Source organism: Taurulus bubalis, assembly GCF_910589615.1.
Source record: "Taurulus bubalis genome assembly, chromosome: 7".
Taxonomy (NCBI): domain Eukaryota; kingdom Metazoa; phylum Chordata; class Actinopteri; order Perciformes; family Cottidae; genus Taurulus; species Taurulus bubalis.
Genome location: NC_136595.1, coordinates 14,284,784 through 14,309,458, shown reverse-complemented (window position 1 = coordinate 14,309,458; position 24,675 = coordinate 14,284,784). Strand labels below are relative to the sequence as shown.

The 24,675-nt window shown below is 40.4% G+C and overlaps 1 protein-coding gene across 1 annotated transcript; it reads right to left on the bottom strand.

Annotated features, from left to right (window-relative positions):
- Positions 1-131: 131 nt before the first annotated feature.
- tdrd5 (tudor domain containing 5) lies at positions 132-22,105 on the bottom strand (the record flags this gene model as incomplete). Its single annotated transcript, XM_079221581.1, has 17 exons — positions 132-328; positions 13,470-13,653; positions 13,921-14,106; positions 14,382-14,447; positions 16,229-16,336; positions 16,502-16,702; positions 17,377-17,443; positions 17,560-17,769; positions 18,490-18,695; positions 19,028-19,170; positions 19,495-19,657; positions 19,969-20,025; positions 20,168-20,251; positions 20,701-20,870; positions 21,031-21,277; positions 21,481-21,686; positions 21,862-22,105. 17 exons carry the CDS (start codon positions 22,103-22,105, stop codon positions 132-134), a joined length of 2,739 nt encoding a protein of 912 aa, XP_079077707.1.
- Between the last annotated feature and the right edge of the window lie 2,570 nt (positions 22,106-24,675).

The following is a 24,675-nucleotide window of genomic DNA, read 5'->3' as shown; positions in this document are numbered from 1 at the left end:
AGAGCCAATTGATCATATAAGAAACATAAAACGTGCCCCCCCCCCCTCCCCCCCAAGCCCCCCCCCCCCCCCCCCCTCCTCTTTTCATCCCTGCACGTACCTGATCTGGTTACATGGTCCGATTGTTCAACTCAGGCTAATCCTGTGGAGTTTGACCGTGTAAAGCCACCAGCATCCTTCTTGCAGTCGGAGGAGAGCAGAGACGCGCTGTGCACGGGACTGCGGCGGAACTTCTCCAAGAATGAGCCGGAGTCCAGAGCGCACAACGCCGCCAGGAAAACTCCACGCTCCCGCTGTGGGATCAGCAGACTAAAGGTCAGAGGGACGGCTGCAGAGACAGCCACGACAAGCAGCCACCGAAAAACGGAGCATAGTCACGGTACGCAAGCGGAGCCACAAACAGGTACGGACGAGGACAATTGCTTCAGCACTTTTTACGCGCATGTAACGTCTAAAAACGCTTCAACGTTCGCACACAGCAGCGGTCTTCTCTGGACTCCGAGAGGCTAAACAACCATCCGAAAGCTTGAAATCTCAGAAATTCAAACGGACACATCCAACAAGTGAGGGACGAGGAGGTGAAATGACGGAGTTCGCTGCTGGGCGGACTGGGAGGTGGCGGTGGGCGGAGACACTACCGCCCTGGCAAAGGACCTGATAGGTACATTTCAGCAAGATACTACTATAAAAGAAACATCTGTGGAAATACAGGATTGTTGTTAGAGGAAATGTTTATAAGGTATGATAAGAAGTAGGCTGTAGTCATGTTTGACACTTTAGATACCTAGAATATTATCAGACTATAATACTAATAATATTTTAATTCTCAAACTATATATAGACTATATATAGTTTGAGTATATAATTTATAGTATATAGTTTGTAGTATATATAGTCTACTATAGACTAGTACAAACACAGTACCAACACAGTGCCAATGATAACCATAAGGATGCCAATCTTCTATGAGTGATTAAGACACTATTTATAAACAAGGACACATAAGTATCCTTAAGGCTTATAACCTGAATATGATGGTTTGTTCAGAATGTTCCCATTGGAAAAGAATATGGGTGTGCCTTGCATACGGTAAATAAATGCTTCAGTAACCCCTCCCAACACAGACCACTGAGCTACATTAATTGATTTGCCCTCAATCTTCTGGCCCTTAATCTACTTGCTGTTGCAACCAAGTCAACGCAAATATCGACAGAGAGGGAAAGCCTGGTGGACCAGACAGGGCTGTGCTGCACCACCAAACTATGACACTACAAGAGCCATGCTACTGACTCACAGGACCAACCTGGAAGGTGGAGGTGTTGAAAGTCTGGGAATCTGGTTTGGGGCTCACACACACAACACCACATGCGGCAGTATTTAAAAGCCTCAACAATCAGGTTGAGGGAGGTAAGACAGCAAACAAATACATGTTGCAAAAGGAGGGATCAAAAGAAGAGTAATTTATTCTGAAGATGACCTAATGGGTTGAAACGATCTGAGCTTATGATGTCTTTTGAAACTTTCGGCTAACAAACAAACAAACCAATGTACAAAAGTCAATGCACGGCAACAAATATTGAGTTCCTGTTAATTTTATATTTACCCGATTGAGACAGTAATTTCACCATCAAATCTGCTATAAAATGTAATAAAATTTGCAATTAAATCAGCCCAAAAACATTTGAAGGTTGGGTTCCGTGTTGAAAGATCTATCTGATTTCAAATGTAAAAGGTATGAAAGTTTGCTCAAATTTGCTCCTCAAATTCCTATTATAATTAGTGAACAGCATATTCTCTTAGGCTGATGTTTAGCATGCTGCACACTTGTCTGCTCATCTTTTTTCTTCCTTCTCATTGCTGATTCATTTTTATCCACCAGCAGCATATTTTCAGCCACACCCATCTGACCATCAGCCTCTGGGACACTCCCACAGAAAAGCTAAAAAGCAAATATTGCAACACAGTTTAAAAATTAAGGAGATCAGACTTTCCTTGAAACAGCAGCTTGTGGTCCTGATCGTTCTCAGCTACACAGCAGAGAGGAAGCTGCAGGGAGTGCTGGCTGTACAGCTCCGTACATCATCTGTTTTCATTCAGCCAGAAAACTGCCTTCCCTGCTGTAGAGAGTAATTTTACTCTTGACCAAAATACGGACAAAGATTGAGTTGATGAGAAATTGTTGGCTTTGTTATCTTCAAAATGAATCACTGGTACAAATTGTAAAGCAGCCTTATACATCTAGGAAAAAAACTAATTAAACAAAATACATTTGACTGCTCTGTCAGTCTGCCAATAAGCAAGGCACTCACCCCCAGCCAGTCCACGTCTGCACAGTAGACGCTGGTAGTCCAGACCAGCTCCTTGACTTAATAGAACCAGATGAATGTAAAGCAGAGAGGATCTTTCTTTTTTATCTCAGAAGAAAGATACACATAATTAATTTAAGCTGCATTGTGACCCAAACTTATAGGAACCATTTGACATCTTTTGAAATACAATCACTTTGTTGCGGAGAGTACAGTAGCTCGATATATTAGCTTAGAATAAATAGGGAGTATCTAACCTGGCTTTAAAAAAAGGAAAGAAACTGCCAGCACCTCTAGCTCACTCATTAGCATGCCATATATTGTTTGTACATACAAGATAAAGATGTATAAACAAGAAATGTATTTGTCTAACAGAGGGGTTTTGAGATGAACTATTTGTTGGCAGAGACGAGTAAGCGTCGTTCCCAAAATGTAGAACTATTCTTTCACATGAAATGTGACCTAAAACCACTGTAAAATCTGAAATGTATAAGAAGTGAAAGATGCCTGTCCAATAAAATACAGAACAGGAGCACATCCACAGTACAGAACTGGATGGAGCGGAGATGTTGCGAGGACTTTGATGGTGTATATGATTTAACTGGCAGTATTGACTGCAGTGAACTGCTCAGGTGTGACACTAGATCTGGGCTTGAAATTGCTGGGTCAGTCAGCAGTGACCTACGCTCTTTGCATCCAGGACCAAAGGCCCGCAGTATTACGTTGTAGCTCAACTGAAAGCGGATTCCCCTTGAGTTGGTGTATCACAGATTTAAAAGTTCAGACATTACTTTGTCCAGGCAGTGCAGATAACACTGATTTAAACAATAACTCACATACTAGCAACAAGAACACATCATGTTATTAAGTCCCGTAAATTGGAAGAAGTTGAAGTGGAGGTATGGTGGTTAACCCTGTTGCAACAACATGTCGGGAATCAGGCTGATAGTTTGTGATGAGTATTTATGGGCTTGACTTTACCCATTAATCTTAATAAGAGGCCAAGCTGATGAGCTAAACATTGGCTTGTGGTGATTGTTCGATTGGTTTGCCAGACAAGCTATCCATTACACTGATGAGTTCAATCCAGAGCTTTTAGTCTCATTGTCAAGTTCACGACAGAGAAGAAAAGACGAGAAACGAGAGACTCTATTCCATAAAGCACTGTGAACATATCCTGTGTGCAGGAGGATGACATATATTTACACTTATGTGTTGTTTTAATTTAAACAGAAGAAGAAGAAGGAGAAGAAGAAGAAGTCGATGATTAGCATGAGCAGTGATCGTCACTGTGGCTGAACAGATAAAGAAAAGAAAAAAATCCCATCTACCAAAACTACAGAAAATCCAGAACTGGAAAGTCCCAACCACACGGTTTGACTGACAGGTGGGTTGTGGGAAATGCAGTCCTGAAACCCCATGAAATTAGTTCTGGCACTGAAGATGGATTCTGAGTAAAATCTAATAAAGCAGTGTTTCTGGTCCTGTATGTGACATTTCAAATGAACATACAACTATTGCACACACACTAACCTTCACAGCGGTTTGTGAGTGTGTGAAGAGGATGCAGTATCTCTATGGCAACCTGGGGAGTAAGAGGTCACTGTGTGTGTGTGTGTGTGTGTGTGTGTGTGTGTGTGTGTGTGTGTGTGTGTGTGTGTGTGTGTGTGTGTGTGTGTGTGAATACAAAGCTAATGCTATTTCCTGTGCTGGGAGGCAGCTCCAACTTGATGCTTATCTGGATTTGCCCATCCCTGATATTTTAGTGTGCTGATTGGTTGTCTCTCCGGCCATGTCCACGTCTGAATAAAGATCAGTTTCATGTCACAATGTTCTATTCAATCAAACTTTCTTTCTTTCTAAAAGATTGCCCTTCAGACTGAAAAAAAAAATACAAAAATGATAAAAAAAAAAAAATTCTATTAGGCATAGGCAAGTCCCTCTTCTGGATGCTTTAAACAAAACCCTTTGAACATTTTGTGTGACTGTTTTCCACATTTTCTCCCAATTTGTAAATCCCGGTTCTCTCAGCACTGCTGAGAGAAGCCTCCAGCTTCCTCTGGTAAATGTTTAATTTGACCACGTAACAGAGTGCTGTGAATAAGAAGTGGACGTAGTCCTTGCCTTGTGTCATCAACCATTGCTTAGTAGAATGCCCTTTTGACGATCGGCATCTTAGATTTTGCCCGCCCTATCTTGACTTGTTGCAACTAGAAGTGACACGAGAGGGTGAAACTAAGTACAATCTAATGCTAAAGACGACAATATGAAGTTAAAACACCTGACAAAGAGTTGGCTTCTCTTTTCAGTCCGCTTGGTTAGCCTCATCTATAGGGCTAAACATGCTCCTCCTCTTTTATAAAAAGCTTTTTTTCAATCCGGTGTACCTAAAAATTAGTTACGTCTTAACAGCACTTTATTTAATTTTTTTCGACTTACCTGAGAAATTGTGCATACGGCAAGAAAAACAAAGTACAAACTGGGCAAAACATGACATGAAGTCAGGTTTGATCTAACCGTAACGGTAAAAAGGAAGTAAGATTGGTCATGACGTTATGTTCCAGGGGTATCTACCAGTATGTCGTACCAAGGGAGAAGATGATGAAATAGAAGAGGACAGAATAAGAGAAGAGAGGTCGAGGCATGTGGGTGATGACTGATCATGAATAAGCATTATGCTGCTGTCTGTAAGTGAAGCTATTCATCAGGTTACCTGCTGCTCCTCATTCAAAGCTGCTCTCATCACTGAAGTGCAGATAGACCACGTCGGTTTAAGATTGATTAGCCACCGCCGGGTAACATCAATATCTATCTATGCTAACTCAAGTGCAGAAATGCAACTTTTCAAATCACATTATATGAACGGACTACATCCTACATGATCAGTCACCAGTAATATAGGAAGTCAAGAAAAAGCAGAGGGCACTTTTTCAGGGAATATTTGTTTTTCCTTTCCGAGTGAAATATTTTCAACACACAACATCTCGGCAAGATTCTTAAAACTAGTTAATTGCAATGTTCAATCAATCGTACAGCTCATCTATTTTCTCTGTCATCATGGGTCGAGGATGTGGTGGCAGCACACTAATGAGCAGTCCTCCAACTGGGGGTCTCCACCCAGTTGGATATCACCAAAATAACTCCACAGGAAGCACCCCAGAAATCAACTTGATTCGATACCATGACGACTGTTTTTTAATCAACAAAATGGATCAACCAGTCCAAGCTCCTTGATGCTAATCTTCTTCACCCTGCTTGGGTGAACTAACTTGTATCTACTCTAGTCCATTGACGACATTCTGTGCCAGAGTTGAAAACAGAACAGTGAAGTAACGGTGTGCAGGCTGTGATGGTTGCTAGTCATGTCAGGAGGCTTGCCTGGGTCCAGACCTTTGGATCCGCCCACTCCACCAAGTTAGAGTCGACCGATCGACAATTCTGTGTGATCAGGCAAGCAGGAGGCCAGACTTTGTGCCACATCACAGATCGGTGGTTAACTAACCCTAACCTTTCCCTGACCACAATTAAAAGAGCTGTTTTAACATTCTGAATTTGGCAGCAAACAACTATAATCTATGTAAAGATATAGTGGAGTAGTGTCTACCTGAGCAGAGCTTCTGTTAGTTAGTGTATGTGCATGTAGGTGCATGTGAGCAGTCCCCACTGTTTAACTCACGGGCGCCGCTCTACACTGCTCTCACACGGCGGTTACAGCTGACAATGTTGTCCTGACTAACAGCATCATCGTAAAAGTGAAGCATCCCATCTCTGGTTCCCCCTCAGATAAACACAGTTAGCGCAGTTAGCTATGAGCCGGCGGCTTGGGGCCGACAGAGCCGCTGAGAGTCTGGAAATCCTCCCAATCTCAGATCTTGTGCCATTAAGTACGTGTTTGTTGTCTAATCATTAGCGTAATCACAGTCTTTCCCTAACTTGAACATTGCACCATGCTTGGATCTAGAAATATAACATCCAAACATGTTGTCATGAAATGCAATTTACGATTTTGCAGAATCACCCACCATCAGCATTCTGTCACCCCTGATCTCACTTATGTTGTACTAATTCAGCACCATACGTTTGACATGTTGAATAGTGGTGTCCTCCCAAGGGCATTCATAACAATGGATGTGAAAATTGAAGGTCTGCCCACTGTATATGAATAGGTTTACGCCTGCTCATCCAAGATATGTTGGATAGCTGAGCATCTTTTACTTGTATTTTTCTAGCTTTTTAATGGATATTTAAAAAAAAAAAAAACAGTGGGGATGGGATGAGTAAAAGATGACAATGGAGGAGGAGAGACACGATAAGAGAGAGGGATAGTGAGAGAGGTCTGTGGGGACAAACAATACCCAGTGATGGTGTATATTGTCTCTGTTGTCACTGTGCATGGCAGTTTGATGCATTGCCCTGCTGGACCAAAGACAATTCTGAGAACGCGGGCAGGCTGGCCTATCTGCATATCGATTACTTGTGGCTGCCATAAATACGGTTTAATGGAACTGTCAGTGAGTGCCATCGCATATTAACTGAGGCTGGAGCTCAGCTGCAGCTGGATGCCACTGCCAAATAATACTGGCCACATCTGCATCCAGGTGGAGAACAGCAGGCAGTGTAGCAGGTGTTCTGATGAACCTGTACTGACAGCTGGTGTGTGAGAAAGATATTATCTGAATTTCAACAACTAGGCTGTATTTTTTCACAATACTGAATACAGAAATAGCAAAGCTGCTTTCATTTTTCCCTTTGTATTGTTAGAGGCTTTTTATGCTGCAACTTAACATGTTTTAAACTGTATTACAACTGTAAATACAGTAATCCAAATGGAAAAAGCCTTACAAATAATATCCACGTAAAAGTTATGCTTAGTTTGATTTTAACAAAATAATACACTGCTAAATAATGCAACCTAGATTAATACCCCGCTGTAAAGACTTTGAAAACTGGTATGTTAGTTTACTGTAGAGGTGTTGCTCTTCGTATTAAAACAATACTTGTTAAATTTTTATGTTACTCTTTTCCATGTTTTCCTTTCCCTTGAGGGATTTGCAGCAAACAAAGCAAATCATTCAGAATAAACAGTCTTTTAACCACATGTAACATTTTTAATAATCAGAGCTGTGGGTCTGTTTTTGTCAAACTACTGTTTCCAAGGTCTTTCATCCTCAAAGTTGATTGTGCTCAATAGTTGTCAACCTGTTTAATGATCTGCTGCTTAATTTTACTCTCAGATTTTCGTCAGCAGCTTTCTCTGATTCGTCCAACAATAAATAGAAGTGCCAGCAAACTGTCCTTCATCCCTCCATACGAGCTACAGGGCAGTTGTAAACTTGGTGATTTATATCAGACAACAGACAAATTTCAGCTAATTTACTCCTGGAAGTGGCTTGTATGTAAACGTGTTTCGAGTTTTCACAAAAGTGACATGAGCTTTTTCTGAGGTGAAAATCCGGTTCAATATAACTACACTGGAAGCATTTAATGTTCCCTGAAAACCTGATGGTCGATTCACGAAGCAAAGTTTAAACTTGGACACAACAGCGTTAAACTACAATGCGCAGCAAGGTGAAGAAATTTGATTCAGCATTAGTATTCATCCCTCTTCTCTCCTTCTTTCCCTCTCCCCCCCAGGGTCTCCTCAAGGCCTCCATTAATTTACAGAGGCATAAATTCTCAAACTCAGACTGATGGGAGGCAATGCTGGGATCATGAGGGGAGGGTAATCACAACAGCTGGCTAAATAGTGTGTAGTTATTATAAAGTGTTACCAATGTGGGTATTATAACTATATATATAACTTTGATATGTTTAATGGGGAGTTAAATTCTTGTTATCACTGTGCTGGTTGCCAAAAACATGTATTGCACACAACAAATTGTCTCCAGCATTTTAGGTATGACTTAAACAGAAAAAGTGTTCATTCGTGAACTTTGAACAGAGCCAGGCTCGTTGTTTGATCAGAGCGTTTTTGTTCTTTTCATCAAACTCTTGGCAAGAAAAAGAATGAGCACATTGCTCAAAATGTCTTTAAAGTTGAGTGGGATGTCATCGTTTCTGATATTGACCTGTCAAGTATTCTGCAGCTTAGGAGTGACACAAAAATGTCACAGTGAAAACACAAACCGTGTATCAACGAGACCAATCCTTGCACAAGCCGTGGTGATTAAAGTGCTGTTTGGATTTAGTGGAAGGAACAAGAGAACCATTAGTGTAACATATAAACCCAATGTGTTGAGAGGAAAGGCTTCATTAAGGGTGCTGGTTCTGCTGTGTGTGTGTGTGTGTGTGTGTGTGTGTGTGTGTGTGTGTGTGTGTGTGTGTGTGTGTGTGTGTGTGCGTGCGTGTAGAATAACTAGAGGCCTGAGGGATTAGCAGGAGAATTGTCCTCACATTAATACAGCAGATAAGAATTTTGACACAGGGATAAAAATAAAGGCGCTTCTTTTTTAGAAATCATCTCTCGGCAGTTGAGTGTGACTTCGTACACCCTCGTTTCCACGCGCACACATCTACTCCCACATAAACCTCCCCAAACACTACACAACCTTTCCGAAGGCTCACATTGACACACACGCACAAATGCATCAACATCCAGAATCACTGATGAAAAAGAAGACAAAAGAAAAGACTGGAGAACAGAGAAAAAAATAGTCTAGTGGCCTTCTGAGATATGACATTTCTTTCCTTTGTATTCCTCAACTGATTTTCTGAAAGACAACACAAATAACAATTCAGTGTGCTCCGATCAGGACTTCTGGGGCCAATCACTTGAAGCAGTATCGGCCGTTACTCGTCACCGATCACAGGGTTTGGTTGAAGGATTCTATTCATCGTGCAGCATTATTTATTCATTTAACTATTCTTAACAACACTGTAAATTGAGTAATACAATTAAGAGATGAGAAGGTATCACGTGTATCAAGTATCAATATGTATATATATTATATAAAATATTCCACTCTCTCATAGAGACAACTCCAGTGAAGCCAATTTTAGCTGCACGTCAAGAAATTGTCTGTTTTGCGTCATTTGATCAGCTTTTCATAGATACCACGATCAAACCATTTCAAATAAATACTAGCTAATAACAAATTGCTGCCGATCGATCCGAGCATCCTTAATCACACTTTGAGATCTTTTAAGAGCAATGTAAAATAATATACTCCATTTTTGGATTTTTTGTTTAATTTTTCTAATGGGTGAGGGAAAGAAAAAAAACAAGTCCAAAAGTATCAAGGAAAGCGTCAAAATTTAAAGTACTTGTTCTGCAGAGGAATGGCACTAGACTGACATGAATAGCATGTTATTTCCCGTCAAAATAACATTAGATGGTTGAAGTGGAGCTTTTTTTTAACCACTGGACCTAATTATCTCACTTCATACATTTAGCTAGTTTAGTCCTGTGGTTCCCAATCTGAGGGTTTGGGCCCTACAACGACTTACAAGAGCTGTGGTGTGAGATTCTTGGTTTCTTTCCACATTAAAAAATATTCATTGGTAAAAACACTGTTTATTTTATGTGTTAAATATATATGCGGTGATGCATGTAGTGCATGTGTAAAAGTATTGGTTGGTCTAATTGTCGGTCTCATCCCTTCCAACAACTGCTCTCTACCTGCTCCCACACTGAAGGCTACTTTCAACAAAGCTGCTGTCAACAACCAAATGCCCAATTTATGGATGTTAAAGTAAAAAAGGGGAGACAAAAGATTCAGATGATCAATAGTACCTGTCATCTACTCAGCAAACCAAAAGCCTGTGAAACAAAAGCAGTCTTCCTCTGACAGTCTGTTTCAGGGTCTCGACTGTAAATCAAAGCCATCAGATCTTCAGGCTTCATGTAACACACGGATGCTCTGCTGCTGTTGGCTGCTAATTCAGCTGCAACTACATTACTCTCCTCCTTAATAAGGTTTACGTGGTCATCTGCCGCATGCACGTGCACGCTCTCTCTAATGGAGCTTTTATCATGCACAGCCTTGTAATTTTTATGTGCATTTGTATAAGCTTTCTGTTTTTTACTGGTGTTAGTGTTGTGTGTGTGGTGTGTGTGTGTGTGTGTGTGTGTGTGTGTGTGGTGTGTGTGTGTGTGATTATGTGGATGCTTGTTAAAGACTGCCATTGTATGTCTGCTTAAAAATCCAGTGTGTTTGTGTGTGTGAAAATTAGAGGTTTAAAACAAAGACGGATGTGCAAGTATGTATAATATCTGTACGCATTAATGTAGGTTATGCAGTGGGACTGTACGGAAAGTGTGTGTGTGTAAGTGTACACAATATATCGGCTAATGCTCTTCACTGGTTTGCTGCGATAGAATAAGAGGAGGAGCTACTCTCGTTAAGAGTCTTTTTAGAAAGCTGATTGGCTGAGCCAGTAAAGGTCAGGGAGCCCAGCAGGATGCAGACTAATGATGTAGGAAGCCACATTCTGCCTTCTCCTTTCTGGTAACCCAGCCTCTGCATAGGTTTCAGAAGAATACATACATTATTTTAGCTTTTATTAAACTCATTTAGGAAAATGAAGTAAAGAAAGTAGGCTTTGGAAGTGTGAAGACACTTTAGCGTGGGCTCCGCTCAATAATACAAACACATTCAGCTCCGTAACGGCTCTGCTCAGTAAAGCGCCTCGTAGAACGGCAACGAGCATCACTGAGTTTGGAGATGGTCTCCTTGTCATTTTACTTCATTCCATGTTCCTGTGCGCTGATCTCGCCTCTTTCATTCATATTCCCTCAGAGACATTTTAAGTGCTGCTGTTCGCGTGTGGCCTCATTGGGAAAGCAGTCACGGAAGTCAAATTCAAGGAAAACAGATTTGCCAAAACAGTTTGAGTGACTCATTAGGATGAGGCAAAGTATGTTGGTCAACAATTACCATTTGTTTTGAGACAAGTAAAACGACAACTAAAATCTTCAATCAAATAAGATTTATTTTCCAAAATAAATGTACATTTGTCATGACTTTTTGTAATGTTGATTTTAACATTCCAGAACAGCTACATTAGTATTTATAAGAAATAAACCATTTAACACATTACAAACATCTTGATGGCTTCTGAGAAAGTGATGAAACGCTTCACATAAAAGAAACAGGTTCTTTTTTTTTTTTAAACAAAAAACAATCACAAGCGTTTTCACATTTAAAAAAGAACAGCCATCCATTTCCTGTAATTCTTCTGAGAGAGGAAACGTGCTACAGTGACTCCATTATCAAACTAATAAACAGAGCTTAACATACAATTTAACTCATCTAGAATAGATTAAAACAAATTTTATAAAAAATCTTTTATCAAAAAGGCAAAATTAGTTCAAAACTGGATTATCAAAGTATGTCACAATATTTTGTGAGTAGTTGTAGTTATTAAGGAAAGAATGTTCTTTCCTTTGGGGTTTCATTCACGTGGTTGGGTTGGATGGAAGAGGCCCGACCTCCTGCCACCAAACAGAGGAAACAGGACGCCAGAGTTTTGCAGGTGGACTGGAGAAATTGGTACACCTGGACAACAGAATAAAACTCAAAATGAATTATCAATAAAAAAAAGACAACTATTACTAATTGAGTGGTTCAGTACATATTCGCCACAAACAAGTCTTTATCAACAAAATTTCAAAGTGAACTCACGATACTGAATCAACGTTGTGAACGCATCACTAGCTTCAAGAAATTGAGCTGAAAGAGAGCCAAGTTGTGTTTTTTAGGCTGAACTCCTGGACTGAAGACTGAAGCAGCACTGAAAATGTGTTCAACTACTGTTGTACAAATGACTTCGAGCAGTGATGACGCTTAGCTCAGGAAAAAATGTGAACAAGCTTAGTGACCAAGTGATTTGAACGAGCATAGAAATGTGTGATTTCCACCACAACACATTCACCATCAAGAGTCAGTATTTTATTCTTGCGTCACATCAAAACATCCATTGTGCTACTAACCGTGGTCCTTGTAGGACACAACCCTAACAGGTACCATCATTACAATTAATTAGGAGCTAAAAACCCATGTCACTTTCAGTTTGTTTTTCTCTTAGGAGCAGCTCAACAAGAGATGCAAGAGAATCTAGACAAGTGCAGACTTAGCATTTGCGAGTGGTTCTCATTTTTTTTATTTGAGTCAAGTTTCTGCAATGTCAGGTTTCTGAGGGAAGCCAGCATACAAGTCTCATCAGGTCATGCTGGGAAACAAAAATCGGAAGGAGAAAAAATTCTACCAACTCCAATATTGTCAGCATATTGTACCGTCTGCATGTAGTCACAGACGTTATAGGAACACACTCAAACACCATATCGTCTAATCTGCCATGTACTAATTCTTGTTTCTATCTTGTGTATTTATCTGTATCTGAGCAGCGTTGTGAAGCATTTGTAATGCTACAGTGCAGAAAAGCGATTTGTAGATAAATCTGCCTTGACCCACTTGGTTTTGCTTTTTTCCATTAACACTGTGCCAGCACAGGCATGGTGGAGCAGCAGTGTATCGATATCAGGACAAATGCAATGCAATGAAAGCAGCTTGTTGGGTCAAATAGCTCTGGTAACAGGTCTAATTGAATCAGTGTCAGGTTCTCTATGCAGGTACATCCACCACTGCAAGCAGCAGGATGGAAATCAATACGTCCTCTCTGGAACCGTGGACACAGTCTAATTTCATTGAAGGCTTCTCTCCCTCTCTCTCTTCCTGTGTACATGTGCAGGTTAATGAAGGTCATTTTTTTTAAATCTTATTAAAAAATGAGCGTGGGTGCAATAGAGAGGACAAGCCTTTGTGTGTACGTTAGCCTTTTGTTCCACAATGTTATCTTTCTAAAATCCTGAGGAAACAGTAACTACTCAAACAAATGATTAAAAAGACTAAAATATGTATGTGTTTTACAATGTAAAGCGTTTTGCTTAACTTAACGCTTCAGAGTGATTTCCTTCTCTGATCTATGGCCCACTATACTGTCTAAAACAGTACCGGACAGGAAGTGGTGCATCTCTTTATATAATGAATAATAATGATAAGAAAAATGTTGTTGCCATTCAAGAACTAATTCACATAAGAAATCCTATTTGCTGAAATATCTTCACGCTTAATCAGACATACTCAACACTCACCTTAGGTCATGTGGGCACTGGATTGCATATTATCTACTTTTCTTAAAAAGTAAAGATGGATGTATATGTACCCTGAGTGTAGTCATGAATTTGGGCCAGATTCGGGGTGTGGAGGCTCAAGCTCCTCAGAATTGGAGGTGGCCTGTCCAACCAGGGGGCAGCGACTTTGTGCTGGTGTTGCTCCTCTTTTGGTGTTGAATAGCAGGACCTGGAGGTGACGCTGGATGGAGTTGGAGGAGGAGTCAGGCTTAGTGTCTGAGAAGAGAGTTACGCTTCTTTAATGGACAAAAGTCATGAAACAACTTTCACTTATTCTGTTTTAAAGTGCTTTACAAAAACAAAACAAAAATCATAAATCCACAGTGATTTTGCATCCATAAAACCAACTGCATTCCGAGACCTCACGCCACAAGAACAGTTTCTTTCCAGCTGCAGTTCGTTCATCAACAAAGCCCGGGACCCCCTCTAACTGACTCTGACTGCCCAGGACAATACATTATTCTGATACTGATATCTTCTCACTTTAAGATCAGCTTCACAATGAGCTGGTGTCGTCTGGGTCAGGATCAAATCTGGAGGGCCGAGAGGGCTGGGGTTCACACAGGAGGGGCTGATGGCAGGGGATTTGTCGGTCAAGGCCCATTCCATTTCACTGTAGCTGAAGGTCTGATCATTGAGCAGAGTATTGACTCTGTTGGCGTCCATACCCTGAACAATACACAGCAATAAACAAGAATTTAGTACCGTTAGTTCACTGTATTTTCTTTTTTTCTTCAGACAAACAACACTATCGGTCTTCATCTATTTAATTCCATGTATCCTTTGTTGGGTGATTGCAGTGGAGTCAAGATAAACATTCAGAAGTCAGTTGACAATCAATGCAATAACAAGATGGTGAAGTGTCATACAGACACTGAAAGCAGCTCAGTTTTGAAGGCAGTGGTGGTGTGGTTGTGGTCACAATCAGCATCAGGTGGTCATACCTGGTTATACGGGCTGACCCCATTGTCCTCCATAAACTCCAAGTCGGGCAGCTCTTCGTCTTCAACCTGAGACATCAAGACATTTCATGAACACATGTAACTATCCAGTGATCTTTAGTTGTAGTTGGTGCATGTTGATTCATTTTTACATAAACCAAAATACACTATATCCTGTAACTGTAGGTTGTAGTGCACATTAGGCAATATTATTGCAAGTTATCTTAGCTGGTGGCATTGCATATAAAAAAATATAAAAAAGGCCTGTTACAGTTAATTTGGCTTCCATAGAAGTTGTTCATTTATTGCTATGGATTTATGACAATGTTAACTTAAATATATTATATATAGATAAACTATAGAAGATATTTATTTTCCTTATCATTTGAATTGTGTTCTTTTATGGAGAGGAAAAAAAACACTGTAGGTAAACTAAAAGTATAACATTTAGAATGTTGGATTGTCTACAGACTTTAGAGTGGTTGAAATGATTTTTGGGACGGTGGCAAACATATTTTCATTTTGACCAACAATGATCAATGATTGGCAATTCAAATCAATGTAGCCTAATTCAGTTTCTTTCCTTTATAATGTTTGTGTTCTGCCACTATTTATCAGTCTAGTTGAATCATTGTATTTTTAATTAACATGCAAATTGATTTACCAATAACCAGAAAAACTGTGTTTTGCAGTCGCTGAGAATGACACTGTAAAATGTCCTTTCCTATATGTTCAGTTTACAACTATCCACTCATTAACATAAGAGGGACACACTCTTGTAATCCAATATCCAACTGCCCACTGATTGGCTGCCATTTTATTTATTGGCCAACAACAAGCTGTGACCTTCTCAACAGTGTTACTATACATTAAGGGGCATTCAGCAAGAGAATGTGTGTGCTTGATGTTAATGTGTACACCGACTGTGTGTGTGCGTGGTGCTGCAGTGTGCCTGCAGGAGTGACAGTATGGCTGGTAGGATAAGAGCTATGGACAGCGGAGAATAAAAGCTTTACGGCAACATTAAAAGATTGGGTGAGAAAAAAAGAAGTGAGATGGGGAGGGAGAGAAGAGACAAAGAGAGTGCACTCATAGATAAGAAACAATTGAGACAAAGCTGCAAATCCACCACAAATAATCCAAGTAAACCAGTAAACTATTGTTTACTTTGGCTGTACCGCAACTTCAAAGATTTTTTACATACAACAGCAAAAGCTAGCCGTGTTTGTGTGTGTGGGCGTGTTTTACCCGTCGTGTGGGGACATAAATCTGATTTCATAGTCACACTGTGGGGACTAGCCTTCCTTATGCAAGTCCCCATTACATAAATCACTACATTTTATGGTGACGTCTTGGTTTAAGGTAAGGGTATGATTAGATTTAGCCTTAGGTTAGGTTATGACGGTAAAGGTACGATTAGATTTAGCTTTAGGCTATGTTATGAGGAGCATCTGTCTGAAAAGGTCTCAGAGTTTCCTCTTTTTAAAACCATTTCTGGTTAAAATCATCATATATAAGTCCAATAAATCCTCGGAAAAAAAAATTAAAAAAAGACAACAATTTAAATTGATAATTAAAAAAAATCAAAGGATAAAAGACAAAAAATAAGGGGGGTTAAAAAGAACATAGGAGCAGACAGGCGGGGCGACGGGAGTGGCTATTGGATCAAAAGAATTTCCATGGTCCGTCTCCCAGGTGGAGGATAAAAATCCGGTACATCTCAAATAACCTAAACGGAATTAAAACTAAAAGATTTTTATGGGGGGATTCTGTGAATAAATGGGATAGGTTGGAGTAAGTCGACAGGAAATGAATGTAAGACATGACGTGTGTGTGTGTGTGTGTGTTACCTTCAGTGACTGTTCAAGAATGTTTGCCTGCTTTGGTGAAAGCTCTTCTACTTCTGGCAGGTCAACCATTCCCTCCCCCAGGTAGAGACTCACTGGGCCAACACACAGCTAAAGAAAAACAAAGAAAATACACAGCACAACATTTTTAGAAGAGGGTGTATGGTTTTGATATAATAAAAATGGATTACTTTTCAAAGACATCTGCCAGCCAGTCAAAGACTGGTATTTATCATGACCACAGTAGAAATAAGTCTGTCTGTGTGCGCGGCTTACTGCTGCACTAGCCGTATGCCTGCAGGCAGTCCCGTGGCCCTGGTTCAGCAGGACAGTGTGGGTGTAGAGGTCCTGATCAGTATTTGTGTCACACAGGTAGAGCTGAAGCACATCTCCAGTGTAACAATCCAAAGCGCCCACCAGGGTGCGATCAGAGCACAGCTTCTGAAAAGAAGCCCTGGCCTCAGCAGTCCAGCTGTCCTGCAAGAGGCAAACCACAACACTCTTACTCATAAAACTCCATGGAACAGAACGTTCTGTCTGCAGCTTAACAGTTTGAATTCACTCATAGGAGCAAGATGTAAGTAGAAAACAATTACACACTACTTTTTTTTAACAAATTTGGCCAGACCCTCCTTCAATTGAATCATCACTAACCCCCTTCGTCGTTTAGTTAGTCACTGTATATACACTTTATATACTTTGCATTTTCTTTATTATTGAATTTTCGAAAATGTAATATGTTCTGCTATTTTATATACCAAGTATTTTCATACTTAATATTTGTATGTTTACTCTGTAACTTGCTTGCTGCTGCTACAAACAAATTCCCCCCTGGGGATGAATAAAGTAAGTATCTATCTATCTATCTATCTATCTATCGTTTTGCGCTTGGAACGTTTGAACAAAAATAAAATCATAAATCCGTTGGAGGGCCACACAAAATACACAACACTAATGTTGAGTATTATAAATAACCCTTCAAATCAAAAAGTAAGTAAATATTCAACACTGTCTATGGTACGAATACAGGATGGATGCCCGATAAAAATGACCACTGTGGTACTAACGAGAAGAGCCAAAGGTCCAGGCCTTTGCAAGAAAGTTCACATTGGTAACTGTGAGCATATCATATAATATGTTATCAGACTTACAGTGGTGGGTTTAATTCCAGCGAGCGATGACGGAACAGCTTGTGCTGGAAGAACCGAATAACAAGACCTGAGGAAACAGAGATAAACAGTAGAGAGCAAAGCACAGATACATATTAGCTGAATAGTTAGTAGTGGTAGTACAAGTTAGATGGTTTAAATGCTTAAATGTTGAGATGTCCCTACTTGAGGAACGTGAGGTTGGCGCTCTCTACCACGATCATGTCACCAAAGTCAACATAGTACACCTCAACCTCAGTGGGGCTGATGATCTGATGGATCACCACTCGGTAGAACCACATTCCTTTGGGTGACACACAGCAGACTTGACCCGGTCGGAGAAATTGCTCAGGCAGGCGGTAACGCTCTGACACCTCAGGGCAGGTGTAGCATCGTCTAGGGGCAACAGAGGAAGAGAGAAAAAAAATGTCATTGTTCTTATTGAAGCATCAAGAAGCTTGAACTGTTCAATGTTTATGTTGAGCAGTGTTGCTTACATTTTTTACAACGTAGTTTTGGGATAAATAAATAAGAGAAAACGTTTATATTTAAATGTGTACCAGTCCTAGCTTCAACGGTACAGTTGCTGTCAAGAGACAATTCAGAAATGTATTTGACCTAGTCAAAAAAGAAAAAATCTTTAACTTTTTCTTGCTTGAAAAAAAAAGAAAAAAAAAAAAAGGTATAATATGCACAAATGTTATATGAAACAGGTCTAAATGATTGATGCCCCATTAAATGTGTGGTGTTGTCTGTATTGGCTCTACTGTTTACTTACTGTCATGCTTCAAGAGAAACTACATTTAGGGGGACTACATATTAAAGTTGTTCACATTAATATATGTATTATACTTAACTCATGTTGATTAAGCTAAATTACTATTCTGGGCCACGTTATGATGAACCCCACTTAGGAAACACTGATATCTTACCTGCCCTTCAGATAGAGAGATATGGTTTGACATAGTGAGATTGTACCAGGCATGACAAAATGGTAAATACATTATATTAATGAATATACTGCAATTCCAAAGGGGACCCCCTCAATGTGCAATAAGTACAGGAATGTGTTAGTACATTATCGTTTGACTAAGCTGCCACTAGCATGTACACCACCTCATCTCAATCATCATGTTCTCCATAGCGCGGGCCTCCTCACTCTCGCTGAAGCGGACGTAGAAATGTCCAGGCGACTCCACATGTTCCACCAGGACTTCTACCAGCTCTCGAGCACTGTGGCGCGTCGGCGGTTTGAGACGTTGACTCTGCAGGGCATCCAGGGGCACCGCAGTGCTGCAGTGCACCTGAATGGCAGGGTATATCTGAGACATCAGGACAGATAATATGTAAAGTGAGAGCAGTACACAGCAGTATTACTCCATGTTTAGTATCATTTTACAGCATCTACTTCATTGTCCAACCTGCATACATGGACACAATCAACATTTTACACAGGGTACACTGAAAATTGGGCATTGACACCTGCTTGTTAAGTGCAGTAAAAGTTCATGATTTGCAATGGCGTCACACCATGTGATGCTCCGATTACTTGATAAAATATTTATTTAGGTCTCTCTTTTTATGATTGTTCGTTAGCCTAGTAATGTGGAACAGAATTAATTAGATATTGCCGAACCAATTCATTTGTCTTGACATTGTTACTGGTCTTTAGCTCCTCATTCTCTTCATCTGTTGTGCTGCTATTATCGTCTCCTTCCAGATGGCCTTCCCAAGGAGACTCGCCAGAGCCGATATAGTAGCTCTGACTCTCACCAGCACACTCGGTCACCTTTGATTCTACAAAATAAAGAAAAATACATTTCCCACTTCGTTGAAAGCCATTGTTCCACAAGTAAGATTTGTCACATGATCTCCCAGACACGACCATTGTCGTGGATTAGAGAAGTATTGACTGCAGAAACAAACACAGAACGTTGTCCTAAATGAGACACTAGTAGCGACCATACACAATATCTTTATTGACAACAACAATAACCGATAGCACCAAGTGTAAACACCAATTTAATTGTCTATGTCCAATATTTTCCAACCAGCTTTATTCCATTTCTTGTGAAGTAATTAAGGTGATAATTGCGACTGGTTTCTGAAACACATACACACCTGATTGTGTATCGACACTGTCCTGTATGTCGATGACTATCCAGTGTTGCCCACTTTCACTCGGTACAGATTTCAGGTGGAAGATGTCACTCATGGCACCGACCAGTTCGGTGACACTGACAAAGCCGCTCTGTTTGAGCGGGAATTCCTCCCCAAAAAGCCTCTGAGGAGCAAAAAAAAAAAAAACATCTTTCATTATTATCTGAACTGAAGAACAGCTTTGTCACTTGCTCATTTCCTGATCACTTGTAGGGGTAGGTAGGCTAAATGGCAGTGAAGTATTTTGTAGCTCAGTACGGTGCTTCAAAAAAGAAAAGAAAAACGGCGAACCCAATGCTTTTTATTTAGCTTGATCAGGAAAGACTTAATCCAGTTGCTCACATGAATGAGTTCTGAAGCTCCCAACCACATGATCAATTTGTCTTAAACTTTCATGTGACACAATGATGATGAACAGGATAATTTATTTTTTACCTTGTACTCAGCAGGCAGATCGTGCACCGACAATCCACCACTGGTCTGACCTACAACCTGCAGAGTCATACACATATGAATTACAACAATTGGAACCTTGGAACCAAAATAATTCCAGCCATGAAAGCAAAGCATATTAGAAGCATTTAGTCGGTGGTGACACTTAGCGATCTGCTTAGAAACTAACGGTAATTCTGACCTGTCGTAGTTTGTCCTTCAGCTCCGGACTAATGGTGCCAGCGAGTCCATTCTCCAGGATTTGCTGGCGAAGCTCCTCCTCCAGCTGACATAGAATATAAGTAGAAAAAACAAAGATAACGTACTTATACACGCACATACAGCAGGTAAAATAAGTATTGAACTCGTCAACCATTTTTCTCAGTAAACATATTTCTAAAAGGTGCTATTGACATGACATTTTCACCGGATGTCGGTAACAACCCAAGTAATCCAGACATTCAAAGAAAACCAAACAAATACGTTCAGAAATTAAGTTATGTGTAATAAAATGGAATGACATAGGGAAAAAGTATTGAACACGCTTACTGAAATGTATTTAATACGTCTTTCAAAAGCCTTCGTTGGTAACGACGACGGCTTCAAGACGCGTCCTGGTGTGTGTGTGTGTGTGTATGTAAACCCATTTAAATAGCTGTGTGTGGTCTCGTTTTAAGTTCATGTCTCATGTCTTGTTCTAAGAAACAAGATGAAGGTGCTGCTACGCTTTCTTACCTCAAGAACACGTTTCTGAAAGAGCTGACCTTGCTCCTGACATTGCTCTGGCTTCGCTTCCTGGTTCTTCTCAACTACCTGTGGCTTATTACCAGTTGTGGACTCTTGATGGACAGTGCCCAAAGTAGGCTCAGTGGCTGGCTCGTTCACAGGACTTTGCTTCTTCGGGACTTGGATTGGAGCAAACCACAAAAGGAATTTCAAAAATTGAAATGCGTGACGAAGATAACAAACTATTCCCTTTGGGAAGATAAATAGCTATCTACTCACAACAAAGCTCAAGTCTTAATTCTCACACATGACATTGGTATGGATTGCTTTTAGGGATACCTTTTAGCAAGATGTTGGACTTAATGGGTCCAGTCCTTGGTGAGCTGGTTAGTCCGGGCGACGGCCTGTGCTGTCCACATTCCTTCAAGCGCAGAACTGATCCCAGCCTGCCTTGCTGAATAAGGACGAGGTCCGCCAATGCCTGCAGCATCTCCCCAGTGGAGTAGAAGCCATAGTTTTGGACACGCAGCGGGTGGCCGAAGCAGCGAAGGAAGCTGGACTCCAGGTCAGACAACCTGAGTGGCCCCTGGGAGAGCGGTCGCATCGTTACAAGAACCATTCTGCAGTAACAGAGCTGAATGCTTCGGTTAGAAAAATGAACATATAGAAAACTACTTCTCTGATTTAGTAGGGTGTGTTTTAATAGTGAATTGCAAAACTAATGTTAACAGTTTAGACATAATTTGTCCAAACAAAAGCAAATCATCACAGGTTACCTTCAAGTCCTACCTGGGAGAGTAATATGCGGACTTGTGCCCTGAGATGGGCAGGGACAGCCGGAGGAGCATGACCTCTTCTGGGAAGGACCACAGCAGAGGACAGCTGATGGTAGCGGGGTGAGAAGTAGCTGACACCTCTTCTCACAGTCTTCTTGGTAGGCGTGCGTTGATTAGCTACTAACGCCTCAATCTTTCGGGTGGAATCGTCGCCAACAGCTGCAATTGCGGACATGTTAAAAGGTGCCAACATTAAGTATAGGAATTTGTTTGTTGGATAGGTAAATGTTTGAGAGGACTTGCATGCATTAAACACTGATATGCTGTAGTTCCCCCCTCACTGCTGAATATAAACCCTGCTCAAATAACATGCTCCAATGAAAAAGGACGTTACCCTTTAAAAATGTGCTGCCATCTACCCTGAAGTTAACAGACACCACTTCAGGCATCTCGTTCACCATATCCATGACGTGTCTGAAGCCCAGAAATTTCAGGGGCATGGGATGCCCCAACATAGCAGTATAGTCTCTCCTGAGCTGATCGGGGTCCAAGCCCATCTTTGATGAGATGAGCAAGGAACGAACATCTTTCTTCAGCTTTGCCAAAACCTCGTCCTGGTTTATCCTGCCTGTTGACATCTGGGGAAGCAAGATGACAGATGGAACAAAGCATGACAACACTGTACAACCTGAAATGCAGTCCTCAATGCTAAAATAAAGTTACAAATGCTGGAGTATTGTTTGCTTTGAGTGGGTTTTAACTTCTATTAACATTTTATAAACACAAAACTATATGGTCAAATTTTGCCCTGAGACTCACAATTATATATATATATTAAAGACAATGTTAGAAAATGTGTGCAGTTGGTGTCATGGCGTTTAATTAGAACCTATTCGGCCATCTTTAAGCGTCACCACACATACTTACAATAGGTACAACATAAGGTCCAATAAACCTTCTTGGGATAATGTGAACGCACTACACCGTGAATACGAGGAAGAACAAGTCTGTTCAGCTCCAGTTTGCTGCGCAGACACACACACCACCCAATGCACACAACTCAACTGTTGAATAGCAAACGAGTGGTTAGCGTCCAACGCTCTGGGGTTGAGCAAGACATCCAGTATCCCGAATGCCGTTAACTTTTTTTTTTTTTTCATTTATTCACGTAAATTAGCGTTGTCTTTAAAAGCGGGGGCCGACCAGAACAGGCCTGTCGTGAAAAAAATAGTGGACACCTTACCTCAAATGTTAATTTGTTGGTTTCCTGACTCACTCTGCACACCTGCTGCTAACAGACCACCGCGCACGTTGTTAGACAGCCACGCACGAGTAACGTCAAAACTGCAAAAGAAAACAAAAGGGACCATGAAATTTGTAGTCAACGAGTGAGTTATCTGCGCCAAAACCTTGCTCACAAATAGCGTACAATAAATCAAAACACAAAGCCGTCATTGGTTAGTTCAATTCAAATTGCCACGCAAACTCTTGCAGTCAAGTTACCGTGTCAGTACTGCGTGGGCGTAGCAGCAATGATGAGAAACATTAGTTAAATAAAAAGAAAACAACCACACAACTCGTGCACATTGACTTACTTTCATCATCAGTGCGGTAACACTATGAATTAGAGCTGGATGATATGGCTAAGAATATTATGTATACGTTTTCAAGCGTTGATGTACAGATTTCAAAAACTAAACTACTGCTCGGTTACCTGAAGAAGCAGCAGCGCCCCCTGTTGTTTGGAAAGAGAAGTGAAGAAGCTCACAGAACATTAGCCCTCGCCAGGTGTCCAATCCAGGTGCTGCTGACCAGGTCGGACTAACTTCTTTTATTTATTTTATTCCGTCAATTTGTCAGGGGCACATTCAAATAGTCTGTTATTATGATATTATTATCGGCCAAATCTGAATCTGCAAACTAAGTTAACAGTCGCAAGACCAATCATAAATGTAGTGGAGTGAAAAGTATAACGTTGCCCTCTGAAATTAAGTATGAAGTTGTATAAAACTGAAAAAGTACCGAAAGCCTCCACTCAAATGCATCTGTAGCAAACCGTCTTTATGATTTATAATTTACAAATTCACAAAGCTTTAGTTTGTCACTTCTGTCTTTGTGCTGTATTTGCAGTCGGTGTGTTTATTTCTTTATGGTTTGGTTGCTATCATTCGTCTTTTTGAGAACTTTTGGGGATTTTTTTTTTCTTCATTACTTTTTTGGAAAAGGTTATTTGTTGGACGGGGCTTCAGTCTTAAGTTTCTTCTGAGTGGGTTATTTTGGTGTCTTATTTGTTTTTCTTTTCTGTTTTTCAGTTGTAGTTTTTTTGGGAGTATTATTTATTTTGTACATGATTATTAGGATTATTGTCCTGTAAATATTGTGAAAATAGCATTGAAAAGAAGTAATTCAAGTGTTTCAATTTGTATTTCTTTTATAATAATAGATAGAAGAAGAAAAAATGCCGGATTTCCTCTGAACTCGGTGGAGAAAGATAGAAATGACGAGCTGTGATTTGACAGTGTGCAATTTTTAGTTTAATTAAGCATCTATGAGGGAGGATACTGTGTTACTTCCTGTAAAAACAGAGAAAAAACACCATCAGCTCTTGGGAAAGGAGAGGCCGAAGTCTGCACATTCCCAATGGAGACACTGTGACTCCCTCAGCTCCGATGACACAATTTGTCCCAGTAATTACCTTTGAATGGCTTTGGCTTTACACGCATAACCCAACACATGCACCCAGTGACACAAATATTTAGAGGTTTTTAATGCAATTAGTATGCCTGTTTTATATTTTACATGACATTCACTCAAGTAGCATGTTCTATACATGGAGTAAAAGTTAACTTTTCCCTTCAGGACAGCCACTGGCATGCACCTTCACTAAGTTTCCAAAGCAATGATGTCAGTTATTTTAGTGAGCTACAGAACGGTATAGTAGATACGCTGAGAAATGTGAGGATGCATAGGACTATTGTAATAGTTGATGATATTTCTGTGAATCAAAAGCTTCCAAGCTGTAACCGCTAAAGAAAACCAACAACTTGATACGGTTGTTGTTGTATTTTACCCTTGTGAGAGCTTTTTGATGAAAATGAGCAAATAATAATGCTAATAAATTAAACTGAATATGGCTGAAGTAAACTTATCCATAAATCTCTGGATGTTTTGAGTTTATGTCTGTGAAGGCCTTTCTGAATCTGGGAGA